The 27,187-nt window shown below is 41.7% G+C and overlaps 1 protein-coding gene across 1 annotated transcript in view; it reads right to left on the reverse strand.

The window, feature by feature from the left end:
• Positions 1-27,187, reverse strand: part of OXSR1 (oxidative stress responsive kinase 1) — an 87,217-nt gene that overhangs the window by 4,929 nt on the left and 55,101 nt on the right. Inside the window, exons 6-14 of the mRNA XM_056485169.1 lie at positions 19,777-19,886; positions 16,324-16,425; positions 13,553-13,686; positions 11,701-11,749; positions 9,058-9,123; positions 8,704-8,826; positions 4,145-4,180; positions 2,339-2,530; positions 821-897 (exon numbers count right to left, since the gene is read on the reverse strand). Coding sequence (XP_056341144.1) covers positions 821-897; positions 2,339-2,530; positions 4,145-4,180; positions 8,704-8,826; positions 9,058-9,123; positions 11,701-11,749; positions 13,553-13,686; positions 16,324-16,425; positions 19,777-19,886 — 889 coding nt within the window. The remainder of the gene's footprint in view (positions 1-820; positions 898-2,338; positions 2,531-4,144; positions 4,181-8,703; positions 8,827-9,057; positions 9,124-11,700; positions 11,750-13,552; positions 13,687-16,323; positions 16,426-19,776; positions 19,887-27,187) is intronic.

Raw genomic sequence — 27,187 nt, forward strand, 5'->3', positions numbered from 1 at the left:
TGATAGGTGGCCAAAAGAGAGTGCTGTCATTGAATAATCAGTCTCTGAATTCACTGCATTCTACCCCCTCCAAGGCAGAAATGCATCACTTGGTTGTGCATGTGGAAGCAGCACAGTCTGCCTCCCAACCTGACAGAGCCTGGCCAGTCAGGACAGCTGACTGCCACCTCTCTGGTACAAGGCCATATTGTTCCACTGTCTCAGTAACTCATATCCCTGAGCAGAGATAGCCTTGGAGCACATGCTCCAGAGGAGAGAAGTGCTCACTGGCTGCAGATGCACACACACTATGGAATGATGCTCAAAATCCCCACTCCAAAGCCTACCAGCAACCAGGATGCCTCTGGAGATGAGAGGCAGGATCTTTTAATGAGAAACTGCAGTGTGTGTGTAATAAGCATAGAAAGATCCTTTTTTCTGCCTGTTTCTAGTGACACAGACCAGAATCCACTCCCTGAAGTGGGTAAAAGCTCCTCACTCTCAGAACTGGCTGAAGTCTGAAGTTGTGCATAAAGATTAAGATGGTCCAGCACAAGGCCAGAACCCCTGAATCCTTTTAGGGAACCCAGCTAACTCCTCCTTCCCACTCCATGAGAGTTTAGAAATGTTTACACAAATAGCAAAACCTTTCAATATACAGCTTTTGCCAAACTGAAGTGGATGTGATAAACTGCTTTTCCAGGTCACAGTTTCAGAAGAGCAGATAAATCCAAGCTGACAAACACTTAACCACACTATTAATTAAAAGGCACAGAAGAGAGGCAGTGGCCCTCTCTACAAAGGCTCATGTTAACAGAACAGGTCAGTTTTGTGTCCTTACCTTAACCTCAATACAAGGTTGATGGGGACTCTCACATCTCCCTGTACCGGAGCTGCAGCAGGGGCTGCAGGTGGGGCCTGCAATAGGATTAAATCATTTTAAAGCAGGTTAACAACTCCTTGCTCTGGTTTTAAAACTAGAGATAACCTTGATCAACTATAGGTACAAGTAAAAGTTTAACTCATCATTGAAATCATGGCACTACAGTGAGAAAGACAACAAACCAATGAACTAGGAAGGCTTCACACTTAAACAGGAGGGTCTCTGCAATGGCCTTGAAAAGAGTAAAAGCTGCACAACTTTGAGAAATGCCAAAATGGCAGGAAACTTCAGAAGTGCTAAATGTAAAAAGATTACTTGCTTTGCATTAAAACTTAAGGGTTTTGAATATTCATGACAGCTTCAAGAATGCCTGTGTTTTAATCCCTGCCCCAAACATCTGATTTAAAAACCTGATACAACTGCATCAGGAAAAAAATTTAATTGGCAGATTAGCATGTACTCTCAGTTACCCTTTTTCTCCCATGAAATCAAAGGCTATAAGAGCATCTAGCAGCAATTTTATAGCTGCCTATTTTCAATTCTAAATTACTTCCGAGTAACTATTGGAACATGTAATCAAATAATTTCATATTGGTTAGCAGCAAATTTCCAGTAGAGTGAATTTAGGAGTTGCTCTGAACTTGTTACAGCACTTGTGATATTTCCAGTACAGAGCTAAGCTACCAAAAAACCCCAGATAAATCAGACATGGGTTGGTCACCTGTACTGCCCATGCTGAAGGAAGGGTTTTATACCTGCAGGAACAGGACAGACAACACCAGGTTGATAATTTAAGCATAAAAGTCTTGACCAAGTGTTTTTCATCTAGATTACTTGTTTTATTCACAAGAGAAAAAAAGAATAACTATTTATTTAAGACTAGCATTTTGTTACAAGGTGCTTTTGGCCCAGCAATGCAACTCAGGGCCTCTGATTACAGCCTGGTTTCTGTTGAAGCTGAAAACCACCAGGTCAGTGAAAACAAACAAGGGTTCATGGAGAAGCCCAGAGCTCTGCAAAACAGTAACCAGTGAGCAACAAGAACCAGAGGAGAGCCATAAAGAATAAAACTGACAGAGAGAGCTATGAGGAAGAACATATGTAGAGCTATAAAATAGAGCATATTGATACTAAGAGCTATAGAGAAGAACACTGAAACAAGTTCATGAAGTTCAGGTTAAGACAAGCTACCAATAAATAAGGTATTGGGCATTAGTGGCAGATATTCTGCTAGTGCATATCCCAGGTGTCACTGACACCAACACTGCTTCAGCCTTCACTGCTGCTGGTGTTTCAACTGCTGCATAAAATTCAGAGATTAAATACTGGCCTTTTTAAAGAGAAGGGGGTTGATTTAAGTATTAAAGTTATTTTGATGTCACCAAGAGTATGTCAAACTTCCACTGTTTCAGATTGTTCTAGCACATCTAGAACAGCTAAGGGCAAAAAGCTGGCAGGAAGGGTGTCTGCTCTTACCGGGGCTGCTGCTGGGGCTGCTGCTGCAGCTGCTGGAGCTGCTGCTGCTGGGGCTGCTGGAGGAGCCTGGCTGGGTGGAGGTACAGCAGTTGGAGGTTGTGCAGGTGCTTGTCCTGCAGCCTGAGGTAGTTCAGTAGGTGCCTGTGCTGGAGCATTGAGTGAAGAACCTGGAGGCTCAGCTGATGGAAACAGCTGCAAGCAAAAAGGAGTTTGAGTGAGAAAAGGAACTCAAGAGCTCTGATTCAAGCATCAGCTTTCCCAGAAGTGCTTGTCTGCCACACTTAGAGAAGTTCAGTGCAAAGGGCATTCCCAGGCCTCCAGGACATTAATGCTGATCCCCAGTTGGTGTCCAGGGGTTTAATGTGTCCTTATGTCCAGGGACCCATTCTGTCCTGACACTTTCAAGTTTTGCTCACCAGTAAACCAAGATACCAGCATGGCTGTGGATCTGGGACAAAAATTACATTCTGTGGCAAGGCTGTGTGCACACAGATATATCCAGCTGGGATTAGAGCACCCTATCCTTCAGTCTCCCTCTTTCCTGGAATCAGAGTCCTCCTTGTATTTCCAAGTAGCCATGAACTCAGAGCAGAGCAGCCCTGCTTTGACTTGTAGCTCTTTTCAGAGAACAAAACCCAGCAAAGCAGTGAGATAACTATTGACTGCTGAGCCTTGGACCAAGCAATGCCAAAGTCATTTGGGTATCAATGGAAACTGAATTCAGAGTTCTTCAAATCACACTAGAGAAGATTCAGGATTGGACTTTAATCTCTTGCAAAAAATGAAAACAACCAACCAACAAAAAAAACCCAGATGAAATTAATTTGAGGGTGGGGAAAAAGATCTAAGTGGAAGTTTAATCTCTTTTTTTACCTCTTGTTATTCAGCACAGAGAAATCAATTTTGGCACAGGACCCAAAGAACTGTCAGCTTGATGGCACTTCAGTGTGCCCTCCAGCTTACTCTGACAGCTTGTAGGAAATATAAATCACCTTCAATGCTGGAAACCTGGACAGGACACCTCCAATGGGAAAATTCATCCCCAAGGGATTCTGGTTTCCAATTTTTTTTTATTTAATGTAGAATTTGTCAAATTATAGTGCCAGAACTGTAATCTTTCACAAAACCTCCCTTTATAAACACTTCTTGGAAACAAATGAAGAACAGGATAGCCCAACCCAAGACAAATTTCTAGGAGACAACTCTGTTTATCTTTCAACACAGGTAGGGAAAAGACAGACATAGCACAGTCTTTGGCAGATAAGCAGCACCTATCACTGAAAGATGAGACATACTAATATTCCTAATGTAAGACAGTTCAGAACTGAAGATGATAAATTGCAAATGAATTTGTGTTTGTTATCAAACACTACTATAGAATGCTTTAACAGTTCTGAACACAGGTTCCAAAGCAGAGAATTAGGCAATGCCAACCAGATATCCTAAAGTTGTGTTCTGTTGGGTTTGTGTAGTTTGGGTTTGTTTGTTTTTTTTTGTTTTTTTTTTTTTTTTCTAAGGAGGAAATGAGAAGAGAGTTGTTTTGCTAGATTATTTTTGTGCCCAATTCATTACCTTGCAACAAACAGACTTTTGCCACAGCAAGCTGACAAGACATACAACAAATTTACCTCAAGAGCTCTTGGCATTACACAGCCAAGGATCCTGAGCTCTTCAAACAGAGCTCAGCTAGATACTGGTTTCCACTTCACACAGTATTGCTTTCAAAGGCTAATAAAGCACCTTCCTTGAAACAACAGCAATACTAAGAGTCATCTTTTCAAGAAGCCATTTACAATTATAACTTACCTCAGAATTCTGTACAGGTTCTTTCACTCTGGGAGACTAAAAAAGAGAGAAAAAGATGTCATTGCCTAGACCACAAAGAAGCTTACTGACTAGGAGGACTTGTCAGAACTGTACTCAACAGGAGAAACCTACACAATTGTTTCAAGTCACACATGTGAAATAAGATGTATGATAAAAGGGACACCACACAATTTGTTGTCATATTGTACCACCCAGACACACAGCCACATGTCAGAACTTGCAGTCAGTATTTCCAAAGTGGCACACAACACCTTAAATTGCTATCACTGTTACTCATCAGCAAAATCCAGGACTCCTGAAGATTACTCAGATTGGATGAAATTACTTAAGCATCAAGATGGGAAAATCTATTCCAAGCTACTCAAGTCTGGCAAAAAAAGATACACACAGGTCTGCCTGCCAGAATTCTGCTAGGAAACAAGTTCCCTTCACTTACTTAGAGAGGTAGTTTCCAAACCAACTTGCTTAAAACATAAGAACCTCTGTAGGGAGGGGGGAATCAGCCTTGCTTGTGCTGCTTTTTGGAAGGAAATCCTTGGCCTGCTCTCCCTGCCCTTGGACCCTGCATTCTGCTGTGCTCCTTGTGAGAGAAAGCAGAGAACTGACAGGTAGGTGTATAACCAACAAAGACACCAGTGGAACAAAGAGGAAAGCACAGGCAAAGAAACGTGACCAACTTCTGCTTATCAGTAAAACAAAGATAACACTGAACTAGCTGTTTCACATGAGCAGGGAGGAATTGCCAAATACTCCTGGAAATCCCTGCAATTAAGAGAGCCTGCAACTTTGACTTCCAACAAGACCCATGTGGAGATAGGTGGGATGGTTTGGTCTACGCTGGGAACAAAAAACCTCTTCCTTCTCCACATAATGGTCTAACAGGTTGCTGTTTGGACAGTACAAGCTGGACAGCAGAACATTAAGGCTCATCATGCCCCTATTCAGAGTTTCTCCACTAATAGAGGCAACTACCTTAATGAGTGCAGATCAGAGCAATTTCTAACATATGACTCAGAAGTTTCTTGTGAGAAAAAGCTGTCTTACTCTCAGAACAGCAAGTTTCAAAAAGGCCTCTGGACTTCCCTCAGCACATATATGTGTAGGTAGTGTCAGGGAAAAAGTCACACAGCCAGAAAAGCAAAGCCTGAAATCCACCTCAGTATGCTCAGCCAGTTAGCAGGTAGGATGAAAAACATGGCATTGCTCAGAGAAACAGCCCTGCTCCACATCTGCAGGCCACAGCTGCTGCAGTGTTCTTCCAGGAACAAAGCTCATACCCAAGAGTACCTGGATGCCTCAAGGAATTACATAAAAGGAACTTGTCTGAAAGATTAGTGTGCTTTGTCTGAAAGATCAGTGTGCTAAGCACTGTACACATGAGTATGGGAACACTGGCCCTGCCCCTCAGCTGACAACTGATCCAGATAAATGACACACAAGTGGTGAGAGCCAGTTGAGTATGAGCCAGCAAGTGCCCAGGTGGCCAAGAAGGCTAAGGGCACCTGGCCTGTATCAGGAATAGTGTGACCAACAGCACTAGGGCAGTGGCTGTCCCTTGTACTCAGCACTACTGAGGCACCTTGAGTGCTGTGTTCAGTTTTGAGCCCCTCACTACCAGAAGAACATTGAGGGCTGGAGCAAGTCCAGAGTAGGGCAAAGGAGCTGGGAATGGCTCTGGAGCACCAGGAGCAGCTGAGAGAGTTGGAGAGATTCAGCCTGGAGAAAAGGAGGCTCAGGGGAAACCTAACTCTTCACAACTCCCTGACAGGAGAGAGCAACCAGGTGGGGCTTTTCTCAGGTAACAACTGAAAAGAAGAAATGGCTTCAAGCTGCACCAGGGGAGGTTTAGATTGGGTGTTAGGAAAGATTTCTTCACTGAAAGGGTGCCCAGGGAAGCGGTAGAGTCACCATCTCTGGAAGTGTTCAGAAAACATGAAGGGGTGCACTTGGGAACAGGGTTTAGTGGTAAACACAGTGGTTCTGGGCTATCAGTTGGACTCAACAAACCTGGAGGTCTTTTCCAACCTTAGCAAGTCTATGATTTCATGAAACACACGGACAGAAAGAAAACATGACGAACACTAAAAAACATTTACCTAAGGCACAAATAGGATGACTTTGGGGATTAGTTCTAACTAATTTTTGCTTGTGTAATCAAAGACGATGTGAGTAAACAGTGAAATGTGACCACACAACTCAGATTTACTGGGTAACAGAAAGTGCATAATTTAAAAGCCCACAGAGCTCAACTGCTTGAATTTGAATTACAAGTTTTAAATGCAGAGAGGAAGTTCAGAAGGTCTTTATATCACAAAGGTAATGTTGATACAGCAAGTCACCATATTCAGTGAATGGAAGAGATATTTCTGGCTCTGGGTATAATAAATATTTGCCTGCTTTCACGTGCAGTCCTAGGAAGAGACTTGTAAAATACAGGTTTCCACATATTAAATTCACCCTACTTTTTCTGCAAAGTGGAAACAAGTAAAAAATACCAACACTTTTCATTTATGTAGATAATTTTATGCAGGTTAATACCTCAGTATTTTGGCACATTAAGTCAATCTGCAGGGTCTCCTTTTACTTTGTGGCTGACAGCAGTAACATGCAGGTACAGATGGAATCACAGAATCACTAAAAGGTTGGAAAAGACCTTTAAAAATCCTCTACTCCACCCCACTGCAATAGGCAGGAAAAAAAAAAGTGCCACCTAGTTAACACATGTTATTCTATCCAACAACTTGGTTAAAATTGCAGAGGGATTCACAGACAGATAGAATTTATACCAGGTGTTTGAAATATGACCAAAAAAAACCAGGATAAACACTAACCCTCAATAACACCACTGTATTTATGGCAAAAGTTGGCAGTTTGGATACAAGTCTTAGGACTGCTTGAAAAGGAATCAAATTCAAGTACCCAGGCAGACATGTAGTGAGGTCTGAGGTGCCAGAGTGCCCTTCCTGACATCCTGAAACACACAGCTGCCCCAGAATGCTGTTACACATGAGGAGCATCCAAAATGAGAATACACATCTACAGGGAGGTAACTGATCTAAGACCTGCTACTCCAACATCCATCCTAAAGATTTGCTGGATGAGAGACCTAAAAGTAAGGGCAAAGCACAGCCCAAATGAGAGCAATCAGGACAGGCAGCAGTAGAAGGAAAATATACAAAGAATCAAGAAAAAACTGTCTTGAAAAGGAGCTTGTAAACATGTGTGTCAATCTGCTTTTTCCTGCCTAAGAGGAATGAAACAAGTAAGTACTGTTCAAACACAGTAAACAGTGTTAAGTCATGGTACCCTGAGCTTTGAGACAAGATACAACAAGTTCCAAATAATCTCTGGAACAGAACTAGGGTCTTTTACAATATTGCCTCCTAAAATTTGATCATATTCTAGCCTACAAAAGGAATTTAGAAGAATTCACTTATAAAGCATCAAATAATTTCAGTAGTAGCCACCTGGTAGCAAGAGATTTTCCTTGCTCATGTATAATATGAAGCTGGACACAATAAGCTCTTTAAGAAATCACAAGAGCTGCTGTCATGAATAATGTGTTTACTGTATCAGGTGGCTTTTAAAAACCCAAGCATTTCAAAAGATGTTGAAAAGATGCAAAATCTTGCATTTAATATTTAAATGTCTATTCACAACAGCAACAGAAGCCAGGCTAATGAAAGAGAAATGAGAGAAGTTGTAAAGGGATAAATGCTTCAAACCAATACTGCTTTTTTCCCTTTCATACTGAAAAGCTTCCTCTAAAAATCTTTCACTGTCTCACTAATTCAATTAGAGGATGATTAAAAACACAGAGTCCATTTCCAGCCACCTGCTGTAGTGAAAAGGGGCCATTATAGTCAAAACCCACACAGGTGACTGTTGGGGGAAACAACCTGAAAATTCATTGTAATCTTTCAGCTGATCATTATGCATTACTCCTCTGAGTTGTTTGGGAAGGGGGTGTTATATATGTTGGGAGAGGGAAAAGTGGTGTTTTCTTGAGGATTTTCAAGCACAAGACTAATCACTCTTGTGACTTCTGGAATGCTCTAAGGTTTTCTACCAGGATTAATCGTTTTCAGTATAACTGGGGGGCTGAACCAGGTCTTACATGTTTCAGGCATCCGCCATATGAACAGGCCCTATTGATTTCAGCTCTATCCTGGAGAGGGCAGTAGGATAAAACCTCTCCTGACACTTCCAGAAGAAAGCATCTCAAGCAGTCAGCACCCTTGAAGGGAATATCCTAGCTGCAGTGAATTAGTATGCTGAGCTGGAAGCAGGCTGTCTGAATTAACATTTCCAATTATGCTGAACATCCCTGAATGAGAGCAGCTGTGCCCCACCAGAATGACAGAAAAGATCAATACAATTTCTTCAACCTGCAGTCTGCTTTCTTTGCTTCAGCTCCCAACTCGAGGAAGAGATTACAGCTTGCTGTGTATCATGCTTAAGGCCATGTGCTCCCCAAATATTTTTAGACCTACCACAATTGAAAAACAAAACAGAGACAATGGAGTTTGAGGACCCACCCTGAGCTGTGAAATTGCTGCTCTGCCTTCCTCACTTTCTTCATCAAGCTCATCATCACTCCACTCCCAGCCACCATCTTCGGTCTTATGAAGACGCCCGCTGGAGCCTGGGACTCTCCGGACCTGCTCAGCACAAGGACACAGGAAATTACACCTCAAACAAACAGCTTCTGCAGTTGATTTTAGAAGAAATAACACCAGAACATCTTCAGGTTGCATCACCTGCCATCTGACTATTTTATTGAAATGAACAGCTCTACCTAGAAAAAGCTGCACTGTAGTAATTAAAAATGTGAACACAAGCACATAAAATAGTACAACTGTAGTAACAAGAGCCCAGGAGGTTTTCAGTACCTTTTTGGATCTTTCAGTGATTGTTGGTGCTCTCTGTAACATCTTCTCTTGTAAAAACTCTTTATTCTGCAAAGAAAAAAATACCAAACATTTGCATAGCTGAAAATGTCCTTTGATGCCTTCATTGTCTCTTGATAAAGTAACTGTTAAGCTGTTCCTAGCAGAAAGTGCTTTATATGTTTCATCCCTATTCCCCCAAGGATATTAACCCCTCCCCTACTTTGGGCTGCAGTATGTGATGTTTCTTCTAAATACCTTTTCAGTTAATAATGGCACTCTCTTTATGCAAAGTGACATGGAATTAACAACTGAGGAGCAGGGTATTATTCTGGTTTATTTGGAAATATACATATTATACTGCAGTCTCTTGTATCCTGCTGAGGCATTTGGCATTCTTCCACTTGCAGATACTACGCCACCTGGATCCAACCCCTTTACTTTATCTTACTCCTAAATTTATGCCTGTCCAACTGTCAAAGGCAAACTTCAGACAGGGTCGAATGCAGGAATCCCTCTGTGCTGGAGTAAACAAATCAGGGCAGAAAGACTTAAAGTGGCTGAAAAATTGTACAGCATTTATGTTTAGAGAGGCAGTAAATGCACTGATCACAACAGACTGAATATTGGGGAACTGCTGTGATGCTTCATTGCATTAAATTTCCTCTTCAGCAAAAGGTGAGCTCCTGACAAAACAATTTTCTCACTGCTGAACTGTGGGGCCAAACCTGTGGCAGCAGGGGAAGCAGAGCAGTCCAGGCCAGCCCTGGCACTTGGCTGGGCACTCCACAGCACACCAGTGCAATTGGAAAGCTCTGCTGCCCCTGCCCACGCAGAGCTCCCAGAACTCCCCCAGGACAGCTGCTTGCAGGCAGGATGGAGAGCCTCAAGACACACTCTGTCATTCCTGATAAGTGGCTCCCAGCATTATCAAACCATACTTTTGCATAGCCTAGATGGTATTTAAATATATGACTCAATATAGATGTATAGAAGGCACACATTTCAGCCCTCAAGTTCCAGCTGTCAGTTTGGCAGTAGCTGATGTGTGACAGTAATTTAACCCCAAGTGTGAACTGGCACAGGTTTGCACTTCAGATGCCGGGTTAAGTATGGCCTCATTTTCAATAATGTTAATCTTCTATCACCACCCATGCTAATATGTTACTTTCTAGCAGCTTAATGAAAGCAGGAAGGAGATTTAACACACAATGGAGTGTAACATGAACCAGAACTTGCAGAACCAAAAGGAGAAAGGTCAGCAATGTGTAAGCCATCTTGTCACTCTGGACACCAAGTGTGCATCCACCATACTGATGCAGATTAATCAGCTGCCTAAAATCCCACTACAGACAGTGAAACCCCAGTTAATACTGTCAAGAGCCCAGATATCAATTAAACTTGCCCTAAGGCAAAATTCTGCATTTCATCAACTGGATCACCCTCCAGACTTCCCTGGTTCATAGAATTATCAAACCACATAATACTCTGAGTCAGAAGGGACTCACAAGGATCAAGTCCAACTCCTGGCCCTGCACAGAACACCCCAACAATCCCACCTGAGAGTGTTGTCCAAATGCTCCTGGAGCTCTGGCAGCCTTGAGGCTGTGACCATTTCCTGGGGAGCCTGTTCAGTGCCCCACCACCCTCTGAGGGAAGAATCTTTCCCTAATATCCAAACTAAACAGCTCCTGACACAGCTTTGGGTCATTCCCTCCGGTCCCATCACTGGTCACCACTGAGACCAGCACCTGCCCCTGTGCTTCTCTACATGAAGAGGAAGTGCAACTCCCCCTGGGTTGCACCTGTTAAGATTCCTGTCAGCTTTAATAGGGCATCCAGCTCCTGGATAAAGATACCTGGTGTGGCCAATTCCATCAATCTGCGAGTTGAAAACTACTCTGATGAACTGGTGATGCTGCTGTGCTATGCCAAGTATGCAGTCTCCTTTTGACAGTTTAATCTGCATTCTGCTATAAATCCTGTGCACTTTCATCACAAAAAAAAGAGAAGCAAACAGAAAACGTTGCCCATGCCCATGGAAATGCAAATCCTGCCCTGTGTTCCTGCTGTCTGTCTCCTGCAGTAAGACCTTGCACGCTGCATATGCACTCATCTCCAGGCAGTAATTACATAATGCTCCCTGGCAGCTCACTCCAAGGCTAGAATTGGGAGTTTCCCACTGTTTTGTATCACAGGATCTTCACTTTCCATAAGGCAACACAGGATGAAATATCTTTAGGTAGCTCTTGCACAGTGGGCCTCATTCAGCCCCTTGCACACAGACTGATGATAGAGTTCACTAAAATCTAAGTTCCACTCGCTGCAGCAGAGACCTTTATGGTTGGACAGGCAGCCAGAATGGCACCACTACAAAGGAAGAACAAACCCAAAAGGCACTGAAAGACATTTAAATGCTCAAGAATTCCTAGATAATTTCTGTTACCAACAGCATACACAGGAGATACAGAAAGGGGATTTTATTCTGCTCCTTCACAAAGGCCCATTCAACTCACTCAGCTCTGCTGGCTCCAAGTGAAAGAGCCCACACTCCTTCCAGTAAAGCTGTCACCCATACCCTATTGTGCTTCTGAAAAGTCCTTTCCACAGGCTCTGCACAAATCAGTTTAGGAAGTGTTTTCTTACCTTTGCTTTTGTGAAAAATTTGTGTCTTAGGAGTTCTGCTGCTGTTGGTCTGTCAATAAAAACAGATGTAGAAAAGACAATTATAAATGCTCCCTTTCAACCCAACGGTCTTCCAGGCTGCTGCAGCTTGTTGGCATCTCGTGAGGGCATCAGCTTCTCCTGTATAATTCCCCTAAAATTAATGTATTCCAAGTAAATTTTACACCAGCAATCTTTTAAATTACTCAGTGTATTCTGAACAAGGCCTATTCTGTTCAAAAGCAATGAATAGATTGGTGGGGAGAATTTACTCCCATTTTGATGCTGAACTTGAGACTCTTAGATAACAACAGGATCACACAAAAAAATTGCTCAAAATGGAAACCACAGAATCATCACTGGAGTGCAGTACTCACCCTGTGCAAGTAACAGTTATTTCAGAGATACCTGATTAAATGTGTATAATTAATTATATTAAACACAGGTGTGATGAATAATCTCAGTCTAAAAGAACATGAACAAGTACAAACTATTTTCCCCTTTAAGTCAGATTTCAGAATAAATACTGGAAAGTGAAAGGCATCCCTTGATGGGCTCAGGAGGAATTTGCTTAAGAATCAAGCCTACATGACAAAGTGGCAGCTTACAGCATTTTCTACACTACAAACAGTGCTTAAATAGTAACAGAGTTTAATCAGTGACTTGCAAATCATTACAGGGTTTATTTCATCACAACAAAAGCCATCCACCTTAGAGCAAGGGAGTGCCTAAGATAATGAAAAAGCAATTGCACTAAATTCTTTTCCCATGCAATATGCCAACCTCCTGTTTCCACAGTCAGGATGGTGCCAGTGGCTGTAAGAAGTGCTTGAGGAGAGAGAAAGGGTGTGCCATAACTCAGTGATTATGTATAATCTGATCAGCACACATCCTAACCTGCAAGGATAGGATATGCTTCAGAAAGGTGAAAAAATGTCATGCTGGGAAAAAACCCCAGCTATCAACTTTTATCAAGCACTCAACTGGATTCATTAAGCATTTCAAGGGTAATGCTTGTTAGAAGAGAGAGACTCATTGCACAGTGCGTGAGAAGCTTGTGTTCCTGCATCTGACACAAGAGGGAACTGAAAAATGTCTTCATTATTATTATTTTATGAAAGCACTTTTTCCTTTCCAGAATTAAGTCTGCTTACTGAGGAGGAAAAAAAAAAAACAACCTAAGAGGTATTAAAAAATGGCACAGCACACGCACCATCCCCTTGGTAATATTTCCTACATCACTGAGTAGCCAAGATACTGTTCAAGGAAGGCTGAAAGTGTCATCAGGTCACTTAAGCAATCTGTATTGATGAAAACATGCTGGTAAAATTTACCAGTGTTTTTCCTGATTTCCTATCCAAACCAAGTATTACATATAATTAAACAAGTCAAAACTACACTGAAAGCCTTCTCTGGCAAATTTTTAAAAGTTTATTTATGTAGTTTTGCAAGTAAACATTTCCCAACCTGCAATTTCTGATTTATGAACACAAAGCAGTTTTGACTGGGAACAAAACATGAACTGAAGTCACCTGCTGGAGGTGGCCCAGGGAGGATGGCCCTACCCAGGCAGTGGACTGGGATGCACTCTCATTAACCCAAATGGAAAATGTGCCCTGGCCAGGCACAGTGCCAGACATTTATCCATAAAAATAAGGACAGCCAAGAGAATTTGTTGCCACACAGCCAGATTGCTGTGTTCCTTGTGACTGAAAGGTTGGAGGGGCAGATAGCGTACCAACTTCAAAAAATAGGGAACATAATGATGTTTGTGAGTTTGGGTTTGGTTGTTTTTTTTTTTTTGTTTACATGTTTTGGTGTGATCCATTCTTACCTTTTTTCAGGGTCTTTTTGTAGGCACGATGAAATCATCTTCCTAAATGATTTCCCATATTTCTTCAGCATCTCCTTATCTTGCACACCAGTTTCCAAAGATGGAGGATCATTTTGTAGTGTCAGCATTAAAACCTGAAATAATTATTGGTATTGGCAATGAGATTTTCCTTGGGCTTTGTTAGAGACAGGTCTTGGGGAAAATGTATATTAGACAAGAACTTTCATCAAGCATCTGAGTCAACAAGGATGTGTTAACAACAAAGATCCACAATTTAAGTTACTGCTTTCCATCCCATCTCTTGGCCCACACTGCAGTTTATGGGCCAAGCACAAGGCTGGAATGTGTTTTCAGGTCTGTTTTGGGGGATTAAAAGCACAAGCAGAGCAGAACTTCTATCAGTTTTCCTCATTTGAGATGAGCAGTTGTTCAAGGCTTTTGATTCAATGTACCTCCCTGAGGTATTTCTTAGCTAGAAATCAAATTAAAGACAGAGAGGAACACGAAAAAATACATGAGTTCACTCCCATGTACCAATGTGACAGCAGGTAAAGACATTCCTCACATAAGCACCCATCAAGCCAAACTGGTTCTTTCCCTCATATCACTTAAATATTCTGAAAGATAGGAGAAAATTACTCATTTCCATTTCCACTTGTCACCTACATTCAGATGAATATCTATTTTTAGAAAAGGAAGCAGCACATAGCACATTTAAATAGCTTTCAACAGCTATATTGCTTAGGGCAGCAAAAGCCCATCAATCTAGCTGAAATTATACAGCTCATGACAGAATTCCCTGCTTTCTTCCCCACTCCTTGAAGGGTCACTTAATGCATGAGTAATTTTGCTGCCTAACAAAATTAATCTGCAGTGCAATAGAATTACATTCAATAAATAAAATAGATAAGTCTTCTTGCAGGCTGCATGACTGGAACCCAAACCTCACAGAACTGGGGACTCAATTCTATCTAGCATATGACAGCACTAAGTAGGTGCTGTTGATACTAAACAGATGATGTTGGTATTCAAAGCTTCATCCTATGCATTCAAACCACAATAAACAGAATTACAACTTGCAGAAGCTGCTGCAAAATGCTACCAATAATCACAGCCCAGAAGGAAATATCAATGAAAGCAGCAGCACCTAAACCAGCAGCACTTTTCCCTGAACTGCTCTTTGCTTTACCACAGCCACTGATATTGCAGGAAATTTAATGGCATTTCTGAACTACCCAGCTTCTCAACAGTTTCTGCATGTAGATGAAAATTCTCAAAAGTAATTATGTTCTACAAGAGTTAAACCTTGCAGAGTCCATCCATTTGGCATGGATGTGCCTGTTCAGAGTTAGCAGTAGATAGATTCCCAAATGCAATTGTAATTGTGGTGTGGGAGGGGATGCACCCAGGCCCTGAAGAAGTGACATCCAACTCCCACAGCACTTCACCAGTTAAGACTTGAAAAATGGGAGTGTTTTTGAATGGTTTGGGTTGGAAGGGACCTTAAAGTTCATTTAATTCCAATCCCCCTGCCATGCACAGGGTCAGCTTCCAGGAGCCCAGGTTGCTCCAACTGCCACCCAGCCTAGTCTTGAACACCTCCAGGGATGTGGCAGCCACAGCTTCTCTGGGTAATATGTTACAGTGCCTCACCATCCTCACAGTAAAGAATTCCTTACTCACATGTAATTGATCTCTCAGTTTGCAGCCACTCCCCTTTGTGCTATCACTATCTGCATGTGTAAAACATCACTCTCCCAGTGCCAACAACAGATGGACTTGCCACCCACAGGCCTCATATCCCAGGTCACTGCTCTAACCATGAGCCTTGAGGGTAGAACAGCCACTGTACATTCTTGTGTTTGATCCAGAGGACCACATATCCCAGGAGAACCAAAGTGGCCTTTAAGTGGGTGGGCCAAAGGGGCTTAAAGTTTTGTGATCGAGAAAAGGCTCCTCAGATATCACAAAGGAGATAAGGAAAAAGATCTCAAAGCTCAGTAGAAGGACAGGATGTTTCAGACCTCAACTGATAGGTGTCAACTCTTGAGATGTACCCTCCCCCAAAAGAGGAGCACATTACAAGCAGCTCCTGCTTCAAGAGTCAGGAAACAGAGAGTTAGCCAAACTTCTAAGGTGATCTAAGGTTCAAGATATTTGAAAAAGAGTTTTGATGTGTCAAAGTTTAAATTAGAACATTTCTTTCATTTCAGCCATAATAAAATACTGTTGTTGCCAATACCACAGTTTCATACTGATGTGCTACTTTGAACTGGATCAGTGATTGACAGGATTGTCAGTGTTAAACAAAATTATACATTATTTCAGATAACTGGTAACATGAGAGGTATCAAGAGCATGTCTGAGAGGCATTTAGAAGGATTATCAATGCAGGAGGAAGAATGGCTAGCCAAGTGTCACTGGGTGCCCATAAGGCATTCTGGATCATTATTTATAACCCTAAAAACATCTGCTGACTTCAGAGGTTTAAAACACACAGCACTTTCCTTAAGAACAGTGAGACTCAGGATCTAAATAAAAACTGTAGTTTCAGATAATGCTGATGAAATAGTGTATTTTTAAAAGGTGACTCAAGATACATCCAAGAACATCATGATCCACAAGTGCAGGTTGAAAGGACAAACTCTTCTATGCAACATGCTAAGTTGAGAGGACAAACTCTTCTGTGCAACATGTTAGCCAGATTCTTGGAAACATCCACAGAACACACTGATCCTTTATCTTGCACAAATATCTGGAGATCTGCTCACCTTCATCGGTGGATATTTATGGTAAGGAGCTGCTCCTGTAGCCAGTTCAATAGCAGTGATCCCAAAGCTCCAGATGTCTGCCTTGAAATCATATCCTCTGACCTGAAAAAATATTAGAGGATGTTATCCTGTGCCTCTTGCAGTCCTAGACTACCACCCATTTCACACACCCTTTCCCCACAAATTTGGAAAGACCAGCACTATAGAGATGGAAACACTTGGTCCCTTCTCTCCCCCCAGCTCCTCATACCTTCAAGGAGGTGGTTTTTTGTGAAAGTCATGGCTGTGCACTGTACAACCAGGACTGCTCTGCCATAAACTCCACTGCAGAACATAAAGGTGCACTGGGCTAACCCAGGCTCTGACTGCTACACACAGACACAGAGTCATTACAGACTGTAATAAAACTCTCATAGTTAATAGATGGACTGCTACCCCTTGGGACATCTGCCTCACTACACTTTTAGCCAACCACTTAATCAACCTGACTGCAAATATGCTCCATCCTGGAATTTCACAACACACCAGCCCAGTAAAAGCCCCTCATTCCTGCCTGCAGACTAATGTTTCCCTCCACTAATTAACAGTAGCTTCTGCACTTGACATTAAACACAGGCTTGTTCAGGAAAATTTATAGCATTTACTTCCCCTCCTGCACAGGAAAAAATATTTCATATGCCAAAGCAGTTACTTCCTCATTATCATTAGGTAATATTTTGGCACTTGCTTTCTCTGCTGCAGGGGAGAGACATTATGTACTAACTTCAAGAGCAGCTCCAAAAATCAAAGTGTTTTGGTTGCTTAGGATGGTTTGTGTTTCTTCTCACTACACTATGGAAAAATGAAATTTGAATCAGAGCAGAGCTAACAGGGGTACTGTGCTCAGCTAACCTAACAAGCTTCAGAAAGACACTCCTTGTGATGCAGCCAAAAAGCATTCCCCAAGCTACCTTAAAGATGATCTTGAATCTTGGCAAACTAACAAAAACCCCTCCTGCACTGTTTGTCATGTAATACTAGAGTTGGACTGAAACTTGTTATAGAGACAGGAATTTATATCCTGCACTGATTTCTTCCACCCTGTAAGCACAATTTTTAAGAGTCCAAAAAGTCTGAAATGTTTCTTGAACTGCCTCAGTTTATGGATGCCATGACTTGGAACAGATTTCAAGTGAGTTAAATAAAGATAACTAGTAACATTTAAATGAGCACAGGACAAGAAGAAATACACTGTTAAGAGTGATTTTTTTGCCTTCTCATGCTATTTTTTGAGAACAACTTTCGGGCATTTCTTAGCTCCATCTTTCAGTTACTCTTGCAGCACACCAATCCACTGTACAGCTCAACTTCCTGACAAGATTTTAACTGTTAAGTGCAAAGGTTTTTTCCATTCTTTCACATAACCCTGCTTGCAAGTGAAAGCTTTAAAGCTCAAAAGTGTCTGCAGCAGTTCATCCTGACATCTGTCCAATACATTAGTCACCACCCTGCAGTTAGTTTATATCAACAACATTTATTTTTCTCATTAACCTCTTTTTGCCATAAATGCATCAAGTGACCATACATTAAAAGACAAAGTTGAGCAATCAAATATTAACATTCTGAAGGAATTTAATGGTGCTGAAGTAAACCAGGTGGAACTGGGTTGATAATATCTACATTTGAACAGCCAGCTTAGAGCGAGCCCTCTGTCCCTCTTCCCGGGTCGATCCAGGGGCTCAGAGTGACACCTGCTGGAAGGCAGCAAGATCATCTAATGGACATGGAAGGATTTCACATCAGCATCATCAGCATCCCAAATACTGCTTTAATATGCTATTTGCAACTGGTTAGATGTGCACAGCCTTGGTGGAGGTACTGCACTCACTGAAAAAAAAAATTATCTCCTCTGTGGGGAACCACCCCTCACTATGTCACTGAAATATTTATTTCCCATTTTTAGCTCTCTCCTTAGGGTATTTTTCCCTTTTGTCTGAGTATCACTGCAAAGAGCCTAGAGCAGCACCATTAGATCCTGGCTAGGCTGCTGAGCCCTGGGCACAACACACAGGACAGAAAAGCAAGGGACAGCTCTGATCTAGCTTTGGAAACACCAAATACTCTATATATTTTAACTCAGCACTAAATAAAAAAATCCAGAAGAATGTGACAGTGAAGCAGTTCAGAATCAAGTTTGCAAAGACAACTCTGACTTGGCATGTGTGGCTTTATTCTGCCCTGCTGCACTCTGAGGAGGCTGCAGCAGTGCTGGAATGCACCAGCCCCTCGGTGCCACCATGGGGAGCCACTGAAAAGGGCAAACATTGAACAAGCCTTCATCAATAACATATTTTAAGCTGCTCCAAAATCATCTCCGTTCCTCAAAAAGTTTTAGGTATAGGAAAAAATGCATTAAAATGCCATTTAATGCACCCAAAATTAGCTGCATTTTAAATACAGATATATATGGAGGGTCTTATTTAAGATCCTCTCAAGCTTCAAAATATTTTTTTGGGAACAATAGCAAGGAGAAATGTATCAAGGTGAATTTGCTTTAATAAAACAAATCCTTCAATATTTTTGTTTAAAAAAAATCTGAAAAGAAAAATGGAAATCCATTTATAGCCAGTTATATTTCTGCTTAGCACACCTGTCAGAAACCCAGGCCTCTATCAAACCAATTTTAAGGGGATGAGGGATAATTTTTGGAATACTCATGGCAATGAACATCAATGCCATTGACAGCTACTGCAAATGCCTTGGTAAGACTGGGGTGTTTTCTCTGTGAATCTTGCCCAGAAATAGGCAGCAATTTTAAACAGTTTTCAGGTGTCCTCCATCAAAAGTCACACAGACAAAGCTTCTTAGTTTGGTCTTGAAGCAGTGGAGGACAAAAGTGACACTTTTCCATAGGCAAGTAGAAGAAGTATAGCATCTTTTAGTGAGCAAAAAGAGCAGAGGAAGAAGGGGGAGATACAAGCATTCCTCAGCATTTACAAGCCAAGAGAAGTTAAAAACCTGAATGAAGTCAAATGCATGTTATTACACTGAATTAACTCCCCACGATGACATGTCACAACTACCCACCCTAAGTTCTTATGTTTGCAGATGCAGAAGAGCACGTTACTGAGCTGTGAAAATGCATATTTACCACGTGTGAAACTATTTATATTCTACCTCACATTCATGCAAAAGGGAGGGGCAGGTTAATCTTCTTTATGCAACTAACTGAGCTGCCTCATCCTCACCTTAGGCAGGAGCCTGAAGAGAAGCAATGGGGCAAAATCTACTGAATACTTAACATTCCCCAGAACAAGCCTGGCTGCAAAAGGCAAGTCAAGAAAATCCTGTGCTTTTAAAAAAATCCTTCAGGATGTCAATTTATCAACTTAGTTAGAAATAAATATAATCATTGCTGATAACAGGAATTCCACGTGCAGATCAGCTCAGAGGACACTGGGAAAAATAATTCACCTGTTCCATAACTTCTGGTGCCATCCAGCAAGGTGTGCCCACAAAGGTTTTCCTGACTTTATTCCTGGTAATGTCACCACCAGTGGCCAGGAACGCACTAACACCAAAGTCTGAAAAGAAAACAAGAGCAGAATTTATTAAGAACACATCCTGAGCAAACTGAAGGGCTGTCCCTTCTTTCCCCTCATATTCCCAGCCACCTATTAAGTACCAGACCATGCAGTCACACATGAGGGGTTTCCTAATAAAGGAGGAATGATCAGTTAGCTAGGAGTGCTGGTACATGAACTGCCATTCAGCAGTTCACCATTCAGTTCCTGGGGACAGCAGAGCTTTCAGCCCTGGCTGGCAGAGAGGAAAATTCCACTTTCCATTACAGCCCACTGGTCACATTAGAGCCTGCCCACACTCCCCCAGCAGCCCTGCTGCTGTACAAACCTGCCCTGCCAGCCAGAGCTGTATTTACATTTGCACACACACATAACTGTACTGAGCCTCCAGCAGCATCCTGTAACATCCACAGCAAGCAAGCTGGGTGCAGAGAAAGCCCCTTAAAAATTTAACTGTCCTAACTGAGGTATCAGTCCCTTATTCTGGATTTTTTATTACCAGACTATGCTTTATTTGATAATCCTCCATGGCTGAAAGGCTCAGTGCTTTAACAGGACCTTGGACTGGTTCCTGGGGATACTGAATGTGCCACAAACCAGTGGAATATCCCAGGGAAGCCTCACAAAGAGTGATTCACACCCTGCACAGCATCACCCCACCTGAAACACCTTCCACAAACCAGGGTGCTCAAGGATGTCCTTTGCACTCACTGGTAATTGCATTTCTTCATAAATCACTCTTATGTGAAAACTATGCTGTAACCTCATGTTTTATGCAATTAAGAATGACATAGAAAACAGAGTCTGTTACCAGCAGCAGCATACAGGGACAGAAATGGGATAAAGTATGTGTGTTCAGAGAAGAGCATTACAAAAGATCTGCAACCAAGTCATTCAAGACAAGAGAGGATGGCACTTTGGAGGAAAAAAAATAAAATTAAATGACAGGGAAACTTACCACAGAACTGTATTTCTTCCCAATCTGCTCCAAACTACACTATTTATGTATTGCTGAATTACAGGTCTGCAATGGGCCTATAAATCAATACATAACTCAAATCCCCATAACTTTATCCACACACAAACTTTTTTTAAGCACAGGACAAGTAATTAAAATCTCAAATGCCAATTTTGAGATTGATGACAGCAGACTTGAGAGCAAATGTTTGAAATTCCAGAGATATTTAACATAAAACCAGAACACTATTGATCACAACTGGTTGGGAAATTCTTGAAAGACTGTTGACAATGCAAAATGTAAAAGCCTTGGCCCTGTTACTCCATGGCTTAAGGATGTTAAATGAAAGAATTAAATTAACTGCAACATAAGATCCCTCCTCACAATTTGGAAGTCATGGTATCCATATGAGGACTGTCCCAAGTTCCCTCTGCATCACACCAGCAGTGCAATGAGTCACTTCTCATTAGAATTTCAATATTTAAGAAACACTTCTAAAGTTATCACTCAGAAGATGGTGAAAGCTTCCGGCTCACTTCAGTTAGAGACTTCCAGGACAGAAATTTGTGCTCACTGAAGTATTAGATGTGGGTAACTGCACGGTGACATTAAAGAAAGTTGCACAGAAATCAGAGCTAAAACCAGCACTAACAAAAGCCTATCATTAGGATTCAGCTCTTCCAGATGTGTTGTCCTGTTCTTTTCCTGCTCCCAAAGGCATCTTAGCTTCCTGCTATGCTTGAGTTTTAACACACCTAGCTGGATCACTGTCCCTATCAGTACTGCAATCTGAATCCTCTGCAAACACACTTTTTGCAACAGTGGTTTTTGCTTTGAGATTTTCCATGTGAGTATCCATCATCTTTGGTTTTCTCAGAAACTGCAGGAGCTCCCTAAAAGATTCAGAGTAAAGTTGCCTTTCACTGCTCATTACAGGAAGTCTCCCAAGAGCTATTGTTCTAAACACAAGAGCAATTAGAAGTTCTTTTAAATAAGATAATACTAACAGAAACTTGTCCAAGTGCCATCAGCATTTTATTGTGATGTGCTGTATTTGAACTTGCACATATTATCTTACCTCAAGTTTCCATGCAGTCATTTTGAGGGGAAAGGAAATGCCATTCAAAGCAAAAGCATTCCAGCAGTAAAAACACAAGTCCTTCACACAGCATTCACCACATCTCACATCAAACGTGGGTTTATGAATTCCAGATGGAAATCAGGCCCCTACATCTGCCATCTCAAGAAAGCTTAAATGGAATTAAAGTTTATTTCATTACATGGTTGATTTATTTAATGTTTTCCCAATTAATTTCCCTCATTTCCAGTGGGCTAAAACAGGCTCCAACAGCCCGTGCTACACCCCTGTAAGGAATGACTTTGTGACCATCTTCTCAAATGTCATCTTACTAACTTTATCCAAGCCCCAGCTATTCAGATAAGAATGTGCCTGCTCTCAGGAAATATCTGCAAAGCAATAAAACACAACCTCAGCCACAAGTTTGGGTTCAATTCCTATTTCTGAGCAGTTGGGACCATCTGTGCCTCAGTCTCTCTGCCCCCAGAAAGGTTAAAGCAGAACTAGGTTATTGCAAATGAATTTAACTCTAGAAAATGGGAAAATCCATGAAATTCAGGATAGCTCTGAAGTGTTTACACATTTGTACTCTTCCTTGGCAGCTCGCAGTTTATATTGGCTCACTACAGTGATAACTGGAAAGGACTGAATCACCAGAGACAGGGAGGAATTGGAAACGGTTGGACCTGGTTTGCAATACCAGCAACCACCACTGCTGGGGATCCAGCGACTGTCAGACATCCTAAAGGAGCCCAAAAACTGCAGACTTCCAGCAATGTGACAGCAAATAACAGTCTCAAGGGTGTCTGGATGAAAGTTATAGGATTTTTTTTCCATTTTTCTGAAGCAATGTAGAAAAGATTATTGTTGGAGCTGTTTCAGTCATTTAAACCCAGAGATTGCTAAAAAAAAAATCCCAAACCATAAAGATGTGTATCTCCAGACTCTCATATCAAAGCAAAATCCAGGATGGGAATGTCAGTTCTGCTGATGCAGGCTCTTCACAAAATATGGCCAATTTTGTCTCCTCCAGCAGAAACGTGTTGCAAACCATATACTCCACAGGACACTACAGTGGCATTGAAGCTGCAGAGCAATGTTTGAAATAGCATGCCACGAGGCAACAATTCCTGCTACTGAAGTATCCAAATTGTCAAACTTAAAAACTACTCTGGCCACTCAGGAAATGTGGCAGCTGAAAGGGAAGACCCAGTACAAGTAACTCAGCAACACAAGAATGCTGTGGCAGGACCACATCACAACAGGTACCACCACATATGTGTCTCTCAGGAAGATACATTTGCTTTATCCAAATCTAGAAGTCTGCTGTTAAAAATAATCTCTCCTTGGCCATCTCATATTGTAACATTACCTTAATCCTAAAAATTAGCTACTGGGTTTAACTACCTACAAGGTACATAGAAGGGAAAGAAAGGAAGAATGTGCACTAAGAGCCAGGACCAAAACCTGCTTATATCAGAAGGGCTCCTATAGAGTTTTGTGAGCTTGAATCAGACCCTAAAGCAGTTTTCAACCTCAACAGGGGCAGAAAAGTGGAATAATTCAATCTTGACTTCAAAATCACTTTGAGTTGTCTTTAAACAAGAAGCACTTCAGAAGACAACACCAAGTGTTTTTTCCACTGGTCACCTTCCTTCTTGTTCAGTTGTTCACCATCAGAAAAATATCTGCAGTTGTACTTAGTGCTTTCCTGTAAACCTTAAAGCTTTTAGAGCACTGAAGATGAATGAACCTGGCAGCAAGAAGAGGAAGGCAGTGATAAATAGCAATTTTGTGCTGAGAACGCAGCAGGTGGTAGGACACCAGATAAAAGGAAGATTAGTGGAGAACAAGAATCAAAGGCTTCTTTCCTTTTAAAGTCTAGATGGATGCACAGTGGTATTGCATCTGTAAATGCACACTTGTCCTCCTACTCCACAAAGTAACTTCAGGATGACAAAGCCCAGGCCAGCAGACGCCACCCACCCTCAGAGACGTTCACAAATGGTTTCAACAATCAAACAGTGCAACATCTCTTCAGGGAACACAGATAGCACAAGAGACAAAGAAAAAGTTATTTCACAACTGCAGTAGAGGTCCTAAAAGTCTCCACCAAGCATAGAGAAAAATACTTCAGGCTTTTTATTTGAAAGGGAGAAGCTCCAAGGTGTTCATGATATAACACAGGCTACTCGAGTGAGCCCTGCAATCGACACTCACCTCTCAAGTTAGATTTGTGTCTTGCCCCTTGTTCAGGCAATTTAATCTCCCAAAGTTAGAGTTTCCTAAGGGAAAGTGGGGAATGACACTGCCTGCATCATAGCTCGATGTTTATGTAGAGTGCTATTTTAGTGCAATGAATTAAGAGCAGTCAGGAACACAGCGAACCGGTGACAAGCTGGCATGGATTTGTGGAAAGTTACACAAATTCAGTTACACAAGTTTTGCCTGGCCTTAACTATCCCCGTTTTATAAATAGATAAAGAGAGAGGGGTTAGGCAATTTGCCCAGGATCAATTAGCAAGTCCTGAACGACTTAGTGAAATCTCTATCTACTTCAACTGCTTGGCAACACAGCCTGCCCAGGCCAGGGCTGACACTGCAGGCACCTCTCGGGAGCGCACATTGAGAATTCTCCAATTTTAAACCACAAAGAGATCGTGTTATTGTCTCCACAACCAAAAAATCCACACATGGGGAAATGTGCACCTCTCAGCCCTCTGCAGACACTTGTATTATCACATTTAATCTCAGAGAGATGGGTGACAGTATTATTTAATATCTCAGTGGATAAAATCAGAGAAAAAAAATTTAGTCTGCATTCAGTATCAGCAAGATGCTCACATCATACCATGGCTGGAGAGTGGCTCATAGTGAAGTCCCATGCATCCTGGGAGAATTTCTTCTCAACCTCTCCCACCCCTTCCCAGTCTATCAAGATGCTCACTTCATTTCACAGTAATTTATAGGTCCTGCATAATTAAATAAACTGACAAATGCAAAGCCTTGCTTACTGTAAGAAGCCATCTCCTGGTTTATGCATCAATACTGGTGCCAATGCAGTTTTATGTTGACAGAGTGTTTTTATCTGTGCACTTTGAGACTCCAGGGAGACGATAAATGCCAGGGCAAAGAGGTTTTATGCTCTGATTAAAAGAAATGAAGTAATTGCCATGGAGAGGCTGGAACACAAAAGAACATGGCTATCTCCATTTAGATTGCAACCACTGTCAGCACAGCCCAGAACAATGGTATCAAGGAAAGAGTCCTGCTCTGTCCACAAGACTGATTAATCCAGTGTGAAGGAGAATGCTTCAAATTGAGAAAGCAACACTCTGAATTGTAACAGGCTCCAAAAACTTGGTACCAAGCCACAAGCCCAAGCCAGTGCCCTGAGAAGAGAAATGTTAAGATAGAAGCAAACTGCCTCACTTTAGGTTCTTGCTGGTCAGCTCGATCTGTTAAAGGCAATTTTCTCCTTGGTTCAGTGGATGCACTTTTTGAAAGCCAAAGGAGCGACACAGTTAAAAATAGTCAGGAGTAAAAATAAGACTCAGGGAGGAGTTTCAAGCTGAGAATTTGTGCAAGCCATTAGAGGAATTTTTAGAATTCCCACTTCCAGCAGATGCCCCAGAGCTCATAGATCTCTCCATCTCCTTACCTGAAGCCACCTTCAGCTCACAGTGCTCCCACAGTGGCTCTACCCATATGCACAAACACCAATTCAGGGTTACAAACAGAACATGAGAAATGTCTGACACACCTTCATCAAGTTGCTTTTTCTGTTCAGCCTTAACAGAAGTGCACAGCCCAAAATTCACAAGAGAGGCTTTAATTTTCACTGGTTAGAACTGTGTAATACTGCAGCAAAATTACTGCCATGAATTCCATACAGTGAAGATTTCAAGCAATTAAATTCACATTGTGGAGGTACAGTCCTGCAGTGAGGTTTCCACCACTCAATCTCAAGCGCACCTTGTCTTTTCTCCCCCTCAAAGGTTTTCCAGATTGAGATGTACATTGCTCATTTAAATTTGAGAATTACATTTCTTCTGGGACAAGGAACAGGAATTGTGTCAAGCAGAAGGAAACACATAGGAACACAAGGTCACAAAAGCCAAAGACTGAATAAGACCTTCTTAACTGTTCACAGGCAGTTTGGATAGAGGAGTGGCAGAAAGGAAGAAGTCATTACAAAAGAATGGAAGTCTTTCTTCCCCTGCTACATGATTTAAATTTTTCATGTATACCAAACCAGCTCCTTGCAGGGAGGTGCCTCATTCACTCCAACCCTCAGGTTCCATTCCACAGCTGATCAATCTTTTGTTTTTTATCTCGTGGTGTAACTTTCCAGTGAAACTTAAAAGCGTTTGTTTCATGGGAACAAAGTGATGTCATCCAGCTCATAATTGAAGCACTCAACAATCAACAGAATTATTCATAATATGCATTAATATTATTGTCAAAGGCAAGTGCTTTGATCTTGCTGAAACAAATCTCGTTTTATTGGGATTCGTTTACTTCCAGCATTCTTTCCTCCTCAAAAAATTCCCCAGAAATTCTGCTATTTCATCCTGGGTCAGAAGGCAAGGAAGCTCAAGTGTCAGAAATTCCCAGAGAAACAAAATCTCATGTTATGACCAGGTCAGGCTCTTCTCTATTATTCATTCATTTATTTTCATTTCTTTCAAGTAATCAGCTGCCTCCACAGAAACGAAAGTGCTTCCTGCCACTGCAGTGAACCTTCTGACCTTGGTTTAGTGGCCCTGCTGTGCCTGATGAAAGGTGGCAGGGTTGGTCCTTCTGCATGTTCTAAGAAAGAATTTGTAAAGAGGGAACTTAGCACATCTCTCAGTGCTGCTTTTGCGGGATATGCAGAGAGATGAATTTCATCATTTAAGTGCTGCACATATAAGCCACAAGTAGTTCAGTTTAGAGAACATGTACAATCACACACAAAATGAATCCTCTGAAATGCACAGAGCTAAGACCAGTCAAACTTAAATCTATTTATGAACTAAAAACTGCTCAGTAGAAAAAATACAGTAACAGGTACCTATTGCCTCTGAGCCTTAATACAAAAAAGCCAAGCCCTGACAGCCTTGTGGAAGAGAAACACAAGCAGCTCTCTCTAAGCTGGCAGAAACACTCTGAGTTACAGCACTTTGCAGCCTCTCCCAAAACAGCATCAAAAGCTCTGTGCAATTACAAATCCAACCTGTTTTATCTTAGTGCCATTATGGAAAAAACTGTAGGATTTCACTG

Source organism: Oenanthe melanoleuca, chromosome 2 (genome assembly GCF_029582105.1).
Source record: "Oenanthe melanoleuca isolate GR-GAL-2019-014 chromosome 2, OMel1.0, whole genome shotgun sequence".
In the NCBI taxonomy this organism is placed as follows: Eukaryota; Metazoa; Chordata; class Aves; order Passeriformes; family Muscicapidae; genus Oenanthe; species Oenanthe melanoleuca.